At 30.1% G+C, this 20,226-nt stretch overlaps 1 protein-coding gene across 1 annotated transcript; it reads left to right on the top strand.

The window, feature by feature from the left end:
• The first annotated feature begins 11,939 nt into the window (after positions 1-11,939).
• LOC133668727 (aspartic proteinase 36-like) lies at positions 11,940-18,454 on the top strand. The gene is made up of 10 exons (XM_062088678.1): positions 11,940-12,435; positions 12,784-12,913; positions 13,022-13,269; positions 13,835-14,059; positions 14,814-14,976; positions 15,071-15,144; positions 15,561-15,651; positions 16,636-16,711; positions 17,234-17,305; positions 18,213-18,454. Exons 1-10 carry the CDS (start codon positions 12,212-12,214, stop codon positions 18,359-18,361), a joined length of 1,452 nt encoding a protein of 483 aa, XP_061944662.1. The 5' UTR covers positions 11,940-12,211; the 3' UTR covers positions 18,362-18,454.
• Positions 18,455-20,226: the final 1,772 nt, after the last annotated feature.

The following is a 20,226-nucleotide window of genomic DNA, read 5'->3' as shown; positions in this document are numbered from 1 at the left end:
ATCCCTTGAGATTTTCGTCTTGAACACCCACGAAGCTTGTACTCGTAATCCATGTTTAGAATATTAATATCATGTTTGATGCAAAAAGATACACTTCTTCCAATAAAGATTCTCAATCATTCTCTCTCATTATTTTGAATTGTTTTTTTTTTATATGTTTTCAATAAACTCATAGCATTTTCTATATCTTGATCTTTTCTTTGTAATACTTTTGAGAACTCATTAGTAACTGTTAGTATCCTTCTCAAACAATAAAGCATGAATACAAAATTAAATGATTCCATAATATCAAAACCCTTAAATTATCATAAACCCTAATATTTTTAATAACTAATTATAAAAGAATAAAATTAAAATTAGACAATGAAACAAATAAAAAAGATGAATGAAATTTACATAAAGCATAAAGCATAAAGCAAAAAAGCAAAAAGCAAAAGAGGTTAATTGTTTAATTGTACTTGAAGACAAATTTGCATATGGAAGAGAGACAGGAAACAACAGCTCAAAAGAAAAAAAAAAGACTCTCGGTTAGTTAGGGTAAGAAAAAGAAAGAAAATGAAAAAATTTAGGGTAATGAGCTGGACATATATATTATATATATTCTATTAAGATATAAGTCAACAATAACAACTTTCCTTCCATGTATCTACCATTCACTAAACTATTCTATTAATATTTTAATATAAAAATATTAAAAAATATTAAAGGGGCAATTGCCCCTTTTCATCTCTATATGGCTCCGCCACTTATTGATATGCATTAAAATTTATTTTTTGTGATCCAATATTTTTACAATCTTAGATGTGCTCTAGAAAAATGGAAGGAAAGACATAAAATCATAAGTCTCTTAGAGTTTGTATAAAAAACATGCTCAAATTGCTTATATGATGGATTATTTATTTCGTAAATAAAATTCAAGGTTTTTAGATGTTAATCTAGAAATTGGAGGATTAGAACTTTTTAAATGGCTTTTTATTATAAGTCCTTTTTTTTTACATGTTATTTCCATATTGTCTTTTCTAAAAAAAAGAAATTTTTTTTCATGACATTACAGGTTTTTATATTGAGTTCTTATAACTTCTTTATAAAAATCCTTTAAGATTTGACCTACGTTGAAAGGTTTATTGGACCGACATTCCAAATCTTTCATAAACCCATTTCTTTTTCTATTAAAATAACATCATGTCTAAAATGTTTTGTTAATCATTCTTGGTATTTAAGATAAATGAAATATAAATTGTTATCTTGGATATTAAGAAGAGTAGCCCATCTTTTTATTTCAAATAATACAACAAGTTTTTAATCAAGTACACTTATCTACCTAGCTGTTAAAACCAACTTTAATCAAAGCATCACCGACTAGAAAAAAAAACTTGATGAAAACTCATCAAAGCATTTTGGTACTCATTTTAGGGTTAAAAACTATGTGTTAGATCTACATCAATTTCTAAAACTATGATACCCTTTGACCTAACAATTAAAGACAAATTGAACCAAAACATCGCCAACTTGATGAAAACTTGACAGAAACTCATTGGAAACTTGTTAATGCATTTTCAAACTCATTTTAAGGTTGAAAATAATGTGTTAAGTATATGTCAATCCCTAAAACCAGGAGACTTATCATCTTTATCATTGAAAATCAAGTTTAATCAAAATATAGCCAACTTGACTAAAACTCGATGAAAGCTCATCGATGCATTTTGAACTCGTTTTAGGGTTAGAAACCATTTGTTAGGTCTACATCAATCTCTATAACTAAGAAACTTATTGACCTGAATATTTAGAAAGTTTAAACAAAGAATAGTAAGGGGAAAAACAAAAACACAAACCATATATGAAAAATACATTAGGTTTCACCTAGACTTATAATATTTAAAATCATGGTATTATGATGCATATCAAAAGCTAGGTATAACTTGAGCATCTCAGAAGGTCTGAAATGAAATATTAAACATAGACCAAAATATATATTCTAAATAGGGCATGGGTTTATACCTTGATGAAGGTTGTTGCTGCTATTACAAAAAGGATGCAACTGTTTGTAGATTTAGAGACTTAAAATAACAATATTTAGAGTTAGGCTCCCACAAAAGTTTTAGATCTCATTCTCATCTTTATAAATAACTTAAACTTGATTTATTATGAATATAACTCTAGATGTAGGTTAAAAACCAAAATAGGGTTTGAGTTGTAGTAAGCTTCTAGACAGATTTAGACTTCTTCATTTCTTTTATGTTTAGAACTTTAAAATGGTAGGATTGAGTTTTTGACTCTTTATAAAATTTTTAGCCCTATGTATTAACTTTCTAAAAGATAAAGAATGCTTGAAAAGAAGGTGTTAAGCTCTAACTAGAACTAAAAAAACAAATAGTGTTTTGATTTGATTGGACCAATTTGCCCATTCCAAATCAAACCTTTCTTGATGTATATCTTTTTTTTTCAGCCTCTTTGTCATTCTTTCCCCTCTTTTTTTTAATATTTTTACCCTTTTATAAGCCTTAAAGAAGGATCTAGAACCTCTCATTCAACACTTAATCTTGTCCCTTAACTTTGTAAAATTGATGTTCTCCATTCAGCTTTCTGTACTAGTTGTCTTTATTAAAGATGAAATAATGTGTCTTTAATGGTAATGATGTTGTTGGTTTTGAAGGACAAATAGAGGTGTCTTTTGCTTAGTTTGGTTGTACGAAAAATAAAATGAAGAGCTTTGTTTTTTATGGTTTGATCATACAACATTTACAGCTAAAAAAAAAGATGCTATAATGAGGTGTCATTTTGTGGAGAATGTATAACAGTTGCATGAATTATGATGGTATGTTTTTTGGCATGCTTTTATAGCATAAAAATAAGGTGCAAAGATTGAAGTTTTGGAAGAATATGCAACACACAAAAAAAGGTGTAAGGATTCATTTTTTTACTTTATTATACAAAGTATGTAGCAACAAAATAGGATGAAGACTATGACAACAGATAATGATTGTATTATTGGCACAATTGCAAGATAAAAAATGGTTTCAAAAGGTGGGCTTTTGGTTGATTTTATAACTGGAATAAGAGACAAAATGGTGTGGTTTTTTGCCTCTTTTCTCAATTGTAATTAGGGATGAAATGGTGTGGTTTTTGGTCTTTTTTGTAGCAATAATAAAGGGTATATTAGTTGTATTTTCATGATAAATTGTACAATATTTAAAAAATGAAAAGAGGCTTGAAAAGGTGTCATTTTAGCTCTTTTTGTAGGTAGAACATGGATGAAAATGTGAGTTTTTATGGCTTAACTTTGAAACAAATAACAAATGGATGGAAAGGGTGCCTCTTGACATGATTTTCAACAGATTATGTGAGCTTTAAATGTGAATTTATGGCTGCAATTAGCCATACAATAGTAGAGAGAGAGATAAAGCATGAGTTTTGGTTTGTTATTATGAGAAAATAAAAATGAGGTTTTTATTATGGATGTGAGAAAGAAAAATAGAAAAACATTGTCGTTTGTTCTTAAAAAATGATAACAAAAGGATTAAAAATGTGAAATAGCTGAGAATTGATCAAATGGTGTCAAGAATGCATTTTCCATGGAAACTTTGTATATATATTTTTTCTATTTTGGAACAAAGTAGAAAGAAGTGATTGAAACAACGGGTTAAAATCGAGATATTACATCCATGATATTGAGTGAACTACTCAACTATATTAACTCTATTAGATAAATCACTACAACACTAAAGAATCTAGTCCTGCTACCATATCCACATGGATACAAACCTAAGTATAAATATGATGACCATGCAAGGTTAGTAGGATATAATATTTAGTAATGTCAAACTTTTAAACTTTAAATACTGACTAAACATAGTTGGATTTCATTTGAAGAGAACCTAGTTTTGCCTAACACAAGAACAAATCCTCTTCCAAACTATATAATTGCCAACATAGATCATGTGAAGATTAATGGGCATGGAATGAGATGGTTTTATAAGTATGTAATGAGATGGTGTCAAACTTTTAAAATGTTGCTTTTAGAAACAATTTATTTTCTTTTTTTTATTTCATATGGGATAAACAACACTTTTTAATGATATCATTTTCTATATGACATTGTCATTTATTATAAATTAAGAAATATAGCTTAAAAGTATTATTTGACATTTTATTTTATCTATAAGAGGATCATATATAAATGAAAAATGCATTTATAAAATCTTCTAAAATTGGTCCATTTCCAAAATTGTTTGGGTCACTAATGAATTATTATTTTTATTTGAATATTTTTATTTTGTTTTATTTTAATTCCACTAATGAATTTCTCGTGGTAGATTTGTTTTATGGAGAAAAATAGAATTGAGCTTTGAACTAGATTTTATTTTTAAATTATATAATTTGGCAGGTTTATATTGCTTAAGGCACATATCTTTATTATCTTGGATTTTTTGTTAATAGTTTTTTGAAGTTGTATTTTGTTTATATGGTTTGATATATGGATTTGGGCCTAAAATTCCAAATTCAAATTCACTTTGTGTTTTATTAGGTATGAGCTCACAACTGAGTCACCTTTAACACCTATACGAACTACAATTGAGTCAACCCTAACACCTAAATAAACCAATAATCATTGACCACCTAAATGAACTAGCCACAAATTAGCATCAATCACGAGTAACCTCTAAATGCATCACTAAAATAGTAGTAACAACAACACATAATCACATGCATTGACGATTTTCTCTCTCTCTCTCTCTCTCTCTCTCTCTCTCCCCCTCTCCATAATGCAACACTATAACCTGTAGACGTATGGATCCATGTATTGATAATAGTAGGCTTTACATGCCACCATGTCAATAGCCAAGTTTAGCATGCTTTGAGGGTAGTTTTATCCTCTTTTATACTTTATGGTATCTCTATATTTGTATGTATTTGTGATATTTCAAAGACTTTTATTATACTAGTGCATGAGGTCTCAGAAGTTGGAAATTATTGAGAACTTTAGAGGTTAGGGTAGAGATCATTGAGGACTTGTAAGGAGTAATAATGTCAGGTTCAACATCTCATAATAAGGCTGGAAAGATTGAAAGTATTGATATTTGAATTATACAAGACATTATAATTTGCTCTCAGTGTGATATTTTTTATTAAGCTTTTTTATGCTTGATTGGTTTAGCTTTAAAATATATTTTTATAAAGTTATTATTGGATTTGAGCTATGTACATGACCTTTACTACACCAATTTTGATATTGATATAAAATCATATTATTTTATTTTAAATTTTTGCTTAAAATATATGTTTGTTGTCATGTTATTTTCATTGTTATTGCTTGATTGCTTTCATGTTCTGTTGGGTTTTTTGTGTAAAATCCATGACACAACCAATTTTAGGTTGATGTAGTTAGAATTAAAATTGTGTGCATGTTTGTCATTGTATTAGTTTTTTTTACATGAAAATCCTTTCCCCTCTAAAACTCTAACTTTAAAATTACTTTCATGTAATGTTGTTTATATTCATTTGTTGCAAGTGTGGTTTGTATTCATTTGGTTTTTGTGCCATATTTTGTTAAGAGTAATTTTTATGCTAAATTTCTTGCATTTTTTATGCTAAAAATATACATTCATGTGCCAACTCAATAAGAACAATAGTTGTTCACTGCCAAACATGAACAAGAAGGCTAAAATCAATCATAAAAAGTAAAAACGATCAAGAAGAGTTCTTATTATTGTAACCACTTTATAACTTTCTTTGCAAAATATTTTTGTCATAAGAATTTTATCTTTACTTTGTATTCATTACTAAAAAATTAACTTCATTAATTAATGAATATTAAAGATACATAAAAGTATTTGTTAATTATAAATATATTTTGCATGAATAAAATTAGCATCACATGTAACCAACTGATTGGTTAGATGACATATACACTAACAGAAATTGATTCCTAAATTGTCAAAGAAAGGTCTTGTAAAAGGCCTTCCACATCTTATGTATAAAAAAAGTGATATGTTATTCATGTTAATAGGAAACAAGTCAAGAGCTCTTTCAAGGTTAATAATCAATTTTTCACAAATCGTGCACTTCAACTCCTTTATATGGACTTATTTGGTTCTATGCGTGTTTCAAGTCTTGGTGGTAAAATTTTGCATTTGTTATATTCGATGATTATACTAGATTTAAATGGGTTTTATTTCTTTTTCACAAGGATAAAGCAATTCAAGTTTTCTCAAAGTTTTGCAAAAGAGTTCAAAATGAAAAAAATTGTTTTATTTCCAAAATTAAAAGTGATCATGGTAGAGCATTTGACAATCTTGCTTTTAAAAATAGTTATAACCATGAACTTTCTACTCCTGAAACTCCACAATAAGATGGAGTTACGTAAAGAAAGAATCATTATCTTCAAGAAATGGAAAGAACTATGCTAAATGAGTATAGTTTGCCTCAGTATTTTTAGGAGAAAGCCATAAACGCTTTTTATTATATTTCAAATCAAGTTTTTCTTCAATCTATTTTACATAAAACTTCATATGAGCTTTAGTTTAAAATAGAATCCAATATTTCTTATTTTCATGTATTTGGATCAAAATGCTTCATAATCATAAAAATAATTTGGGAAAGTTTGATGTCAAATCCTATGAAGGTACATTTCTTGGTCATTCCTCTACTAGTAAAGCTTATAGAGCATATAATCAAAGAACTCTAGTAGTTGAAGAATCTATATATGATGTGTTTAATTGAATATGTTGGTATAGAAGTTATTTTTGATAGGTTAAACCTAAATGAATCACAAGAAGACACATCTAAAAGGAATGGTTAAAAGAAATAACCTCAATTAACTCCTCAAGAACATGATCAACATGACATAAAGCAAGGCTCACAAAGTCTTTCCAAATCAATTTGAAAACTAAAAGGACTTTCGCAAGATTTAATAATTAATGACCTATCAAATGGAGTTAGGACATGATCTTCCATAATAAATCAAGTCGGTAATGTTACTTTCATCTCTAAACTTGAACCTAAAAGTTATGATGAAGCCTTGTAAGATAAGTATTGGATACTCTCCAAGCAAGATGAGCTTAATGAATTTGAAAAAAAAAGTATAGGAATTAGTTCCTAGGCTCAAAGGTCATTCAATTATTGAAACCAAATGAGAGTGTTTCACAACAAACTTTATGAATTCAGAGTTGTTTGAAACAAGGCTCACTTCATTACCCAAAGATACAACTACGAGGAAGGAATAAATTATGATGAAACTTATGCTCTAGAGCAAGAATAAAATCTATTTGTATGTTACTTGCATTTGCATGTTTTAAAATCTTCAAGCTTTTTTAATTAAATGTGAAAAGTGTGTTGGATGGAATCTATTTGTATGTTGCTTGCATTTGCATGTTTTAAAATTTTCAAGCTTTTTTCAATTGGATATGAAAAGTACTTTCTTAAATGATTATATCCTGAAAGAATTTTATGTAGAACAACCTTTTAGTTTTGAAAGCCATAATTTTTCAAACTATGTTTTTAAGCTTAAGCAAGCTCCTCAAGCTTCGTATGAGAGACTAAGTAAATTTTTAATTTTAAAAGGTTTTAACATAGGTTAGATTGATTCAACATTATTTCTAAAATACAAAAATCATAATTTAATTATCATATAAATTTATATTGATGATATTTTATTTGGTGCTACTAACAAATCTTTGTGTAAGGAATTTGAGATTACCATAATCGGAGAATTAGCTTTCCTCCTCAGACTTCAAATCAAATAAGAAAATGATGGTATATTCACCATGCAAGCTAAATATAACAAGGAGCTAATAAAAAAAAGTTTGACTTGGATTTCCTATGTTCAAGTCCTACACTAATGAGCACAACCACAAAACTTGTCAAACACGAAGGTAAAAGGATGGACATCAAAGGATATCAAGGTATGATTGATATCTTACTCTATTTAACAACTTGTAAACCCGATATCATGTTTAGTGTAGGTTTATGTGCTAGATTTAAAACTAGTCATAGAGAGTCTCACCTTTGTGTTGTTAAATGTATTTTTAGATATCTAAAGGAACAATTAGATTGGGTTTTTGGTACCCTCGTATGAATAATTTCTATTTAATTAGTTATTCAAACTCTAACTTTGCTGGTTGTACAGTCAATAAAAAAAACTAATAAGACTTGCCAATTCTTACGACATGCATTATTATCATGGTATAAATTTGATCAAAAACCCCCATCCAATACTCTCAGACCAAGCATATAGAAATCAACATTATTGCATGGTTGCATACTTAAATAAAATTTTTGAATTTTTTGCACATCTATGCAAAATAAACTACATGATAAAAGCAAGACAAAAAAAAAGGTCATTTTCTTTTGGTCTTTTAGAAATGTTACTGCTAAAGACAAAACATTAGGGTTTGACCAAAAATTTGTGCAGCTGAATGAAGAGTAATAAATTGGACATAGTAAAAAATAAGTGGCTTTAATTAAAAAACTAATAAAATAGGCTCTAATTAAAATAAAATTAAGGCCATTATGGAGAAACGGGTAGCCTTTAAAACAAAAAAGAAAAACTCAAGTTGCTACGAGTAGAAAAGCATATAATAATTTAAAAATTTCAAGGTTAAAGTCCAAAAACTTGTTTTAAACATAACTCAAACCAATACAACTAGAAATATTTTTTTTTCTAAAATAAAGATGATGCACATAAAAAAAAATAAAACATTTGAACAACTCTAAAATCATGGATTGAGCTTGAAAGCCTCACTAGAAAATCATATATTCTAAAAGTAAATTTTAGATTAAATGACCTTTACTTCAATAGAATTGTAAATAGAAAAATCAAATACAAATTATGTGAGGTTAGAGAAGAAAGAAAAGAAAATAGAGAAAGCAAAGGAAAAGGAGCAATTAGAATTTTGTCTATTTCTATGATTAAAAAAAAATGCTAGATGTAGAGTGATAAAGATAAAATGTGCTATTAATGATTCTCATATCTTGGTTTACTAAATGGAATACTTTTAATGAGAAACTATCTATATAAGTAAGAAATATGATCATTTTTTTATTTTTTTTGAAAAATATATGAATTCTCTAAAACACTAACAAAATCAAGAGATGTTCAGATCCAAAATGAACACAACTATAAGAATTAATAAAGAAAAACTCTGGAAAGAGATCTACATGAATACTATTGTCTTGGTTTACACAAAGAAAATAATCATGATATCAAGTTCACTAATTAGCCAAGTAAATTTGATAGCACTTTTATAAGGAAGGTTCAAAACCAAAAATTATCTATTCAAATATAGTGATCATCCAATTCATGTTCTTCCTATGATTCATTACATCTTGGTATACTGGTTAATAATTTTCATTTACTACGTGGAGGATTGTTGAGAAAAATAATTTTAGCGTTGTATTTATATATTGTCTAAAACCTTTCATTGTGAATGTGAAATTTATTTATCACTATATTATTCTGATATAGTGATCGCCCAATTAATTTTCTTCCTATGATTCATTACATCTTGGTATACTGGTTAATAATTTTCATTCACGTGGAGGATTGTTGAAAAAAATAATTTTAACATTGTATTTATATATTGTCTAAAACCTTTCTTTGTCAATATGAAATTTTGATTACTATATTATTCTGATATAGTGATTGTCCAATTCATTTTCTTCCTATGATTCATTACATCTTGGTATATTGGTTAATAATTTTCATTCACCTGGAAGATTGTTAAAAAATAATAATTTTGACATGGTATTTATATAAATAGAAAATTTTTATTTTTTCTCTTTGCCTTGTTTGTTATTGTGCTCCCCTTACTGAAATCCTAAAAGGCAAGTTGTAATGAGACTACGGGTAACTTAGCCTTAATTATAAAAAAAAGTATAATCTTCGACATTAACTTTTTTTATTGTCATGATTTTAGTTTTGATTCGAAATTCTACCATTTTACAAGTACTTTTTACTTATTTTTTTATTTTTTATTTAATATTTTTATTTTTATTATCTTATAAATATATTTAATTGTTTTTACCAAACAATTTCCGCAACAACAAATTCAATGGTATATGAATCATTGAATATAAAAAGGACCGTCATTAATTCTAGATGATTCCATATATAATATGCCTCATCAGTTGAATACAGGAAGAGCCGTGATTAATCCTAAATGGTATTCACATATATACATAAAAATATACATACAATATCTATACATATGCATTCCACTATAGTTTAAATTAAAGGATATTAATCGATATAATGAGTTAAATGCTTTCAATAGAAAATATACATACTTGTATTTAGTTTATTAAAATATCAATAAAGTGTTTGATATATTTGATAACGTAAAAATAAATTAAAACCAAAAATATTAGTAAAATAAAAGATAAATTATCAAGATGATAAAATAATTTAAGTGAACGTGAAGTGAAATTTTATATTTATAATTTTAAATATAAATATCAAATAAATTAAAAGTAAGATTGAGATAGGCAATATATTTTTGCCGCCCTATTTTGTTATTGAAGAATAGAGTAACGAAACCAAGTTGAATTTTTTTTATATATACCACAAACCCATGCAGACCCATCCTGCATTAAACAAAATACATGTAATTTAATATTGACATATGAGATTTTTTTCTACCATGCAACCTCATGTTAATAGGCTTAACTTTTTATCTAATTATTAGCTCTTCTCAAATTTTTATAGAAGATTCTAAATATTATATTTTTTATAAAATTAAAATTTCACGATTATCTAAGATTTGGAATGTTTTCAAATAAGTTCTAGAAGTTATTATTTGAAATTTACAATATTTTTCTATTTGACTTAGGATTTTTTTTCTTATTTGGAAAATGTGATTGCTTATATTTATAGATACATATACATTATTTTACTAGTGAACATTATTATTATTATTATTATTATCCCAATCAATGTTTTAAATTACTATAACCAGTACTTTTTTGCCATCATTTCATGATTCTTAGAATTATATACAATAAAAATATGTCATTTGGTTATTGATTCTTATAGTTTTTAGTTTATAATATGCTTTTATATTTTGAGACTGATTCTATATAATAATTTTTCTCTTCACATATTTTGTCAAAATAATAAATAAATAAATATTTTTCATAAAACCAAGGAACAATTCTAGTTTTAATGTTATTATATAGTTCTGATATAAATTTTAAAAACTAAAAAAAATACTTTTAAAGCAAAAAACAATAAATACCGTACCAGAGTACAAACACTAACGACCAGAGAGAAACGGCGGTTCTTAAAATAGATAGAAGTCCAGATGGTCGAGACGAACGAAAGTCAAGACCCTGTCGGGTTTCCTATTGAACTACAAAAAAATTCCATCTTTATAGAAAGGCCTTTTCAGACTCCACAAAGGAGAAGCACGCCGTTGAGAGGACACGTCGAAAATAAATTATATATTTCTATATTTATTAATTCATATATTTTCTTCCAGATTTTCTAGGCAGTTTAATGTTTCCTACCTCCCGTTGACGAGTTTAAATAAGGCATAGAAATGATGAAAACATTAGGTTAAATTAAAATAAATTAAACAATTCGGTATTTAGACCTGTTTGTGATTTTTTTTATTTTTTTTCTTTATTTTAAATTAAGTTTTTTATATTTTTAAATTGTTTTGATGTCCTATTGATATAAAAAATAATTCTTAAAAAATAAAAAATAAAATTATTTTAAAAAACAATTATTATTAAATTTTTAAATACCCGTCCCTATAATTTATCCCTGTAGATTTTATGTGAGTTAATGACATGGAATTAATTAATAATTAATTTTTTAAGGTAAAAGGATTTACCAATTAATTGTTTCACGGAGCATGGAAAAAAGAAGAAGCAAAGGACAGAGAGTAGTTTCTATAAATAAATAAATAAAAGTATTCAGTTTATTTATTGTTCGTCTAAGCTTATACGTGCCCTCTGCCGTTGAAAACGCGCTTTTTCTCCTCACGTTCCTTGTTTCCTCTTCTATTCTCCTCCCTTTCAATTCTTTCCTCTCTCTCTCTTACAAGAATCCCAAACCAAAAACAAAAAAAAACAAAAGCAGAGACCAAAACCAAAGGCAAAGCCATTAATTCCACCTCCCCGAAACTACAGTAACGACATTCTCTTGGCATAAGATAAATAAAAGGACAATCTTTCCTTTTTTTCTTAGAAGGTGGCGGTGGCGTCGGTGGCAATGGATCTAAGGAGATTGGTGGCGTTGTTAATGGTACTGCTGGTGGTTCAATTGGGTTTGGTTTCTTTCTCATTAGGAAACGTGGTTTTTAAGGTCCAGCATAAGTTTGCCGGCCGTTTACGCAACCTTACTGAATTTAAAGCCCATGATGCTCGCCGTCACAGCCGCCTTCTCTCCTCTGTTGACCTTCCTTTAGGTGGCAATGGTCATCCTGCTGAAACTGGGTTTGTTTTTACCTTTCTTTTTTGTATTAACCACTTCCAGCTTGCTTTCTTGATTTTTTTGTTTTGTTTTGTTTTGTTTTGTATTATGTATATGTATGTATTGTTATGATTATAATAATTTGGTATTAGCGTTTGCTACCTATTTATCTGATAGGTTGGTCTGATTTTGTTTTGGATCCGAAGTTAAGATCGGTTGAATTGTTTTTTTTTTTTTGTGGGGGTTTGCTGTAGTTGGTTTGATTTTACTGTTGCTTTGAATATTGTGGATTGATATATGGTTCTTCATGATATAATTATTGTATCGTTTATTCTGGCTGCTTATTTGGTTTACTTCATTCATTGGTTTAGCCTTTACTTCGCCAAGATTGGGCTTGGCAATCCATCGAAGGACTATTTTGTTCAAGTGGATACTGGGAGCGATATTCTATGGGTGAATTGCATCGGCTGTGACAAGTGTCCCACAAAAAGTGACCTTGGTGTATGCTTCTTCATCATTGTGATTGTTTTCTTTTTGTTATATATGTCTTCTTAATTATGCAAGGACTTCTATTTAAGAATCGCCTTCTTTTCTGTTATTTTGTGACAGATAAAATTGACACTGTATGATCCAGCCAGCTCTGTGTCTGCAACAAGGATTTCTTGTGATGACGATTTCTGTACTTCCACATACAATGGCTTACTTCCTGATTGCAAAAAAGAATTGCCCTGCCAATACAATGTCGTTTATGGGGATGGAAGCTCAACTGCTGGATACTTTGTGAGGGACGCGGTGCAGTTTGAGCGAGTCACTGGAAACCAACAAACGGCATTATCAAATGGGACTGTTACATTTGGGTCAGTTGCAGTTCTCCTATTATAATGTGGTTTTGTTGTGCTCAACATATTTCAAATGTTGTGTCTGGATTTCGAAGGACTCATTCGCATCCAACTTTTAATTTAGCTTATGAAATGGATATTGGAAATGGAAGGACAATGCATGCACCATATGCAGCTGGACCCGCATAATTTTTGTGGGTGGATTTGAGTAGCTGAAAGCTATAGCTTGAGTTCATGCTAGCATGACCTGGTTTGGGGAGCTGTTTTCTATTAATCACTTGGCTGAGGCGCAGCTTATTTTAAAACATTTTTTAACTGAATATTCAATTATTTACATGACAAAACTTCCAGTGACAAAATTTCCAATCATCTATACACGAGTTATTATTATTTGAAAAATATTGATATTCTGACTCATTTAATAATAGTAAATTACCAAAACAGAATTCACCTTCTGCCTAAATTCCTAGAAACAAATAATTTTAGCATATCCATGCTTGTTTAAGTTTTTTTTTTTCTGTAGTTTACAAATATATAGTGTCAACTGCTTCTTCTTTCACTTACAAAATCTCCCGTCTAACAGGTGTGGAGCTCAACAATCTGGGGGATTAGGTACATCAGGTGAAGCACTTGATGGAATACTTGGGTTCGGGCAAGCAAATTCATCTATGATTTCACAACTTGCTTCAGCTGGAAAAGTTAAAAGAGCTTTTGCGCATTGCCTGGATAATGTAAATGGAGGTGGAATCTTTGCCATTGGGGAAGTGGTCTCACCGAAAGTGAATACAACTCCTATGGTACCAAATCAGTATGTGCCACTATCTTAGTATTTATTTATTTTTCTTTTCTTTCATATAATTACAGTTATGGTTGATGCTGTGGTTAGTTATCTACCTTCCATTGATATTGCCAACTTTATATGCATATGGAGAGATCAGATGATAAGAAACAAAAAGTATGCAGAGATAAAACATGAAATAAATAAAAGAAAGAAAAAGAGGGAAAAAAATTCGTGAAGTCACCAGATTAATGGTGAAGGTGGTATGTTCTAGTTTTTTTTTTTTTTTTGTTAGAGAGGTGAACCACGTGAGTGTTCATTCAATGTGTATTCCAGAGACAGTATCTTGGAAATAATAAAATTCATCTCACATGAGTTTAAGAATCTATGTTTTACTTAAAAGAAAATGATGCAATGAACTTAAATTGTGCATTATCTGTCTAGGTCCTGGGTTACTTTAAATTTCAAAAGTGGGCACTTCTGGTCGTCATGTGGTGGAGAAGACAACATTATGTAACAAGTTTATTTAAGGCCAATCCCGATGTCTATTTAATTAAGTATTTTCTTTTTATAATGATTTTATAGGATACAAGACAGCACCTTGTCAACGCCACTGAAGTGATTACTCATTATGAGCTTCTTTTTTCTTTTATGCAAAGAACTTACTGCATTTTTCTTGTTCACTTTATTTGAATCTTGTTACAAGGTTTAGTTTTATTTCTTCATTTAGGATAGGTCTCACTAATATTTTCTTTTCTAATTATATTTTCTTCGATAATTTTAGGGCACATTACAATGTTTATATGAAGGAAATTGAGGTGGGTGATACAGTTCTAGAACTCCCAACAGATGTATTTGATTCCGGAGATCGGAGAGGAACAATAATAGATAGTGGTACTACTTTGGCCTATCTTCCAGAGGTGGTTTATGATTCAATGATGAATGAGGTTACATGCTATTCCTTAACTTTCTTCTATTGTTTGTTTGTAACAATAATTTGGACTTACATGGTTTTCTTTCTCATCTCTTTTTGTTAATTAGATCAGGAGTCAGCAGCCTGGTTTGAGTTTACATACCGTCGAGGAGCAATTTATCTGTTTTAAGTACAGTGGAAAGTAAGGATCCTGCAAAGTGTAATTACTCTTTTGAAATTTAGGTTTTAAGCACTTATTGTTAGCCTATACTTAACATGGAAACTATGATTGTTGCATTTAAAAAAGTTCCAAGTTCAATCATTTGACTATTCATCTAGCCATTGTCCCGACCCTCTGAAAATACATTCTTGTTGTTTGTTAAATCCATATGTCGGGAGTCATTTAGATGTCCATTCAAATGTATTTTGTAATATCCGGATATAGTTCGTTGGTTGCTGTTAGAAAGTAATTTTCAAACTGTTAACCTTTGTTCTTTAGTTTGTTGACCCTTTTTGCTTTTATACCAAGCTGCCGATTTAGCATTTGGTTGTGGCATTCCACCTCTCTTCAACAATTATGTGTAAGATTTCTCAATTTTATTTTTTCACCTCTTGCAGTGTTGATGATGGATTTCCAGACATCAAGTTTCACTTCAGAGATTCACTTACTTTGACAGTGTTTCCCCATGACTATTTGTTCCAAATTAGTGTAAGTAGAATGGTTTGCTACTTTAAGAGAATCTTCATGTTCAGTGCATCATTTTCATTATTTGGTGGTTTTCTTTTAAGTTTTTTGCTTAGGAAGTATGTCTAACATGGAAGGGGATGTTTTGTTTGAATTGAAAAGTGGTTCTAGCTACTAAGATTATATTTTATATTTTATTGCATCTTTTCTGTCTTCTTATTTTTCTTGTTTACTTTGTAAAGCAGAGTAGATATTATTTTTTGAGCTATCTGGGATAAATTGTTCTGGGATAAACCCATTTCTGCTGCGTGACCAGCCAAATATTATAAAATTCAGATGCTTCATACTAGTCAAATAAGAAATTCATATCGGTCAATTCTTGAATGAGGTATTCAACTCCATAGATGAATTGGAAAAGAAATCTATTTTAGATAGATTTTATGATTAGTCAATCATGTAAATGCAGTTGTAATTAAATTTCCCTATCAGTCAAGTGTGATTTAGAATAGATATTGGTGGAATTGCAGTTACATAGCATGGGTTTTAGTTTTTGGATTTGAAAGTGAAGTAATTAATTGTGCACATGTATAGGATCATCTATGTTGTTTTCAACCAACTTGTAGAAAATGTTTTGCCGTTGTAGATTTCATTGGTTGTGATAGGCTGATAGGTTGTGCGCGACAAGTGTTTGAACTATGTTTTATTAATATTCATAATAAAGGCAGAATCATATAGTGTTTATGACCAGCCAAACATTAGCAAATATCAGATAATAAACTTTAGAAATTGAAATAATCCTGGTAATTAATTGCATGTTTCATTTAGTCAGTCCTTGGTAAAATTTGCAGTGGGTGTCCTATTATCTTTTTTTAGATTCCCAAAATTTCAATATTATTTTCAGGCCATCCCAAAGGAACATTGCTTGTTTGAATCTTAGTTTGGATATCTCCGAAAATAACTGTTTCCCAGCCAAAGAGTTAATATGTTATTGTCATCATATTTCCACAGGAAGATATTTGGTGTTTTGGGTGGCAGAACGGTGGGATGCAGTCAAAGGATGGGAGGGATATGACTCTTTTAGGAGGTATGGTCTTTAATTGGTTCTACATGCAAACAGCCTCCTCTTGTGCGTTGTGTGTCACTCAACCTGCTCCATAACTTTATATATTCATGCATCAGACTCTTCCCTGTATGAAAATCATAATCAATAGCACTTGTGTTTAATAAAATTACCGAGGAGCTGAATTTACCCATCTAAATCTCTCTCCCCTTACAATTGGCTGAAGACTCTGGATATTCATCAATTATGAAGGGAAATTAACTTAGTACGTAGCAATCCAACATCCAGTTTTAAATTTCAATATTGCTCTTACTTAGTGCCCAACAACGTCTTTGTTTTTTTGGGGTCAGTTGCACTTCTTCGGGGTCAGTTGCATAGATTCTGAGTCTTCTAGAAGAAATTGAGACACTCAAATATAATTTTCTGGAGCTGGGAGTAGTTGATGGACTAATAATATTTGTTTTTACATGATGCTAAGAAAAATGAAAAGGTCCATACTTTTTGGATTATTTGTCTATTAACTACATCAATTGTTTCCTAACGCAGATTTGGTGCTTTCTAATAAACTTGTATTATATGATATCGAAAATCAGGCCATTGGATGGACAGAGTACAACTGTAAGTATCATTTTCTGTTTTTATGAGCTTTAGTTTTGATTCTTCATTTGTGTAATTTACAAGCGACCTATTAAAGTAAATAAAGAAATAGATAATCATGTATTTAAATATGCATTTTGGCAGAGTGGTGTCTGTGCCTTGCTTTTAGGCATGGATTAGTCTTGAACCCCACATTCCATGTGATATCTTTGCGTAGGCCACTAGAGGCCCAGTTTGGAGAAGTGATAAGTTGTCAAGGAAGGAGAGGGGACAAGAGGTAGACCTAAGATAGCATGGGGTGAAGTGGTACTGAAGCATTTAAAATGCTTTGATATTGAAGCAGATGTGCTTTATAATCCAGCTATATGTTGCAAAAGGATCCATGGAAGCAACGTAACTAGTCTGGTATTGAGGCTTAGTTGTCCATGTGTTTGAAGCAAGTGTTCTACACTTTGCATTTTCTTCTTAAAAATATGCTGATAGATATAATGACTGGTTAAAAACTCAAGTGAATCAGGATAAATAGGTTGTGTTTATAATCTACAAATTAGACAGATGTGCTAAAGAAAACGTCACAGATTCAGAAATTAAGAGGAAAGATGACTTGATTGCTACTTCATCGGTGTAGCTTATCTATACAATCTAAGTAGAGAAATTTAACTGAAAAGATGTAGAACACCTTAAGTTTATATGTCGATCATTTGTTATGTCTGTTGGGTTTTTTTATCAGCTCACAAAGGGTTATTAAATGCTAAAGAAATTATTGACATGGGATCAAAATGTGTGCCTTTTTTTCTGTAGGATTCTGTTTCTTAGATGATATTCATCCAACACCATTCTGTATCTGTTTTAAGAACGGAAGATGTTTATTTATTTTTCATTTCTATTAAGTGTGGCCTTTCTCAAACTATGCTATGGTTGCTTTTAGGCTCTTCAAGCATCAAAGTGAAGGATGATAAATCTGGATCAGTGTATTCTGTTGGTGCTGAGAATATTTCGTCGGCATCTCCCGTTCTAAGCGGAAGAATTGTAACGTTTTTGTTATTACTATTTGCTATGCTGCATAGATTTACATGATGATAAGTGCAACAATTGGAACAACATTCTTTGCTTTTGTTGTGTACTATAATGTAATCAAAAAACCCGTGCTGGGTATAGTTCATTCTTGAATATCTTTTCCCTCTTTATCTACACAAAACGTATTCTTTTGTTCAATTCACCATGACATTACCACCACCAGTGGATGAAGTTTTCGAGTATTGTGTTCGTGCCTTGTGTCTTAAAATGTACTTCTGAAAGCATACTATGGAATGAATTATTTGAGGCTCGAGTGGGGCATGAGCCCTTTTATTTCACAACGCGTCATTTGCTGTCTAGTTGTCAATTTCCCCTCAATATCTTGCAAGTTTTGTGGTCAACTTTGGATGCATGCCTGGGACCCCATTTACTTGTATTCTTTCAGCTCTGCATTCTTCTATAACAGGTTACCTCTGGCACATGGTAGGAGTCGCCTTTTCTCAATTCTCACAGTCGGTGGCTTGGACTCTGCTCATTCAGCTAGTTATATTGAGCAACTTGTCATTTACTAATTCAGCACCGGTAAAAAAAATCCGAAATAAGTTAATTATATGATGAACTGAGTGATAATTCTGTTTAAATTAAATTGGAAGATTTATCCGTTTCCAGCTCAGAAACAGAGGGAATGTTCTCCTTATTTAATAAATTGTATGGGACCAGCTGGCTTGTACACTGTCTGGAATTGGGTGTTTAAAAAATATAATCTCCAAGTTGACTTGTTTATTTCATAACTTGAGTTGATTTTTTTATATATGAAAAGGGTTTGTCCAAATTAACTTTAAAAAAAAAATATTGAAACAATATCATTTGACTAAATATGTTTTTTTTAAAATAAAAATATAACACTCAAGATCAATCCATGATAAATTCATCAAAATAATTTTTTAATTAAATAAGTTTTTTTTTTAATTATTGGTTTTGAGAGTGTTTAGAATAATAATAAAGATTAATTTTTTAAAGTGGATTTTGTTTTAAAATACATTAAAATAATTTTTACATAATAATGATGAGTTTAATAAATCAAGACTTTAGTGTAATTGCCGAAATTGTTAAACAAAAGAATAAGGAAAATCGTTGCTGAGTAAAAACAAATTATAGAAATCAACAAGTTCATGTTTTCTTCCTTCCCGACCAATAATCATGAAGGCAGAATCACATTGTTCTCTCTTTCAGCTACTTCTAGAGATTCTTCTTCCTCATCCTTCACTCCTTCTATCATGTGGAAGCCTTTATCGTTGCATTCATGGCCTGGTGAATATTTGCTTCCACATCTAAAACACTATCCCAGCCTTCGTCTCTGTCATGTAAGCTCTTACCTTGATATTTTGGTCCCTACACAGTCTCCACCTTTGAATGATTATAAGGTTTTGAAGAAGCATTGTTTGCTATGGGAGAATCTTTGATTTCTTCATTTTGGCATTATTTGCTAGCTCATACTATTTTGTCTGATTGAAAGCTTCCATTACATTTGCTGAGTTTAGTATTTTGAGCATAGGTCTAATATCCTCTTTTAATCCACTCAATAAACTCGAAGCCTCTGGTAAGGATGGATTAAGCACACCCATTAAGGAGTTAAGGGAGGGCTGAAGGAGGAAAAGGAGTGGGGTTTTGATAGGGTTTTTGCTGTGGGAATTGCAGATAGGCACATTTGAGAAGTGGGATTTGGTTATATACACTTCATCTCCACGATCAGCAGTCAAGAACATGGTTAGGCATCCACACGTATAGCTTCCTTCTTTTTTCCTGTCGGGTGGGATTTAATTGCTCAAGAATTCATAGCTAAACCCCAAGATAAGCCTTTTGGATGCTCTCAATTTGAAGAGGGAAGGAATCATTTCATATCTTAAATATTCTCTCTTATCACT

The sequence above is a fragment of the Populus nigra genome, chromosome 11, assembly GCF_951802175.1.
Source record: "Populus nigra chromosome 11, ddPopNigr1.1, whole genome shotgun sequence".
Classification (NCBI taxonomy): Eukaryota; Viridiplantae; Streptophyta; class Magnoliopsida; order Malpighiales; family Salicaceae; genus Populus; species Populus nigra.
The sequence above is the reverse complement of the archived record's forward strand: the minus strand, read 5'-3'. Positions and strand labels throughout refer to the sequence as shown.

Coding starts and splice junctions, on each gene's coding strand:
- LOC133668727 (XM_062088678.1), top strand. CDS start 12,212: ATGGATCTAAGGAGATTGGTGGCGTTGTTAATGGTACTGCTGGTGGTT. Junction 12,436..12,783: donor GGTCATCCTGCTGAAACTGG/GTTTGTTTTTAC, acceptor TCATTGGTTTAG/CCTTTACTTCGCCAAGATTG. Junction 15,652..16,635: donor ACTATTTGTTCCAAATTAGT/GTAAGTAGAATG, acceptor ATATTTCCACAG/GAAGATATTTGGTGTTTTGG.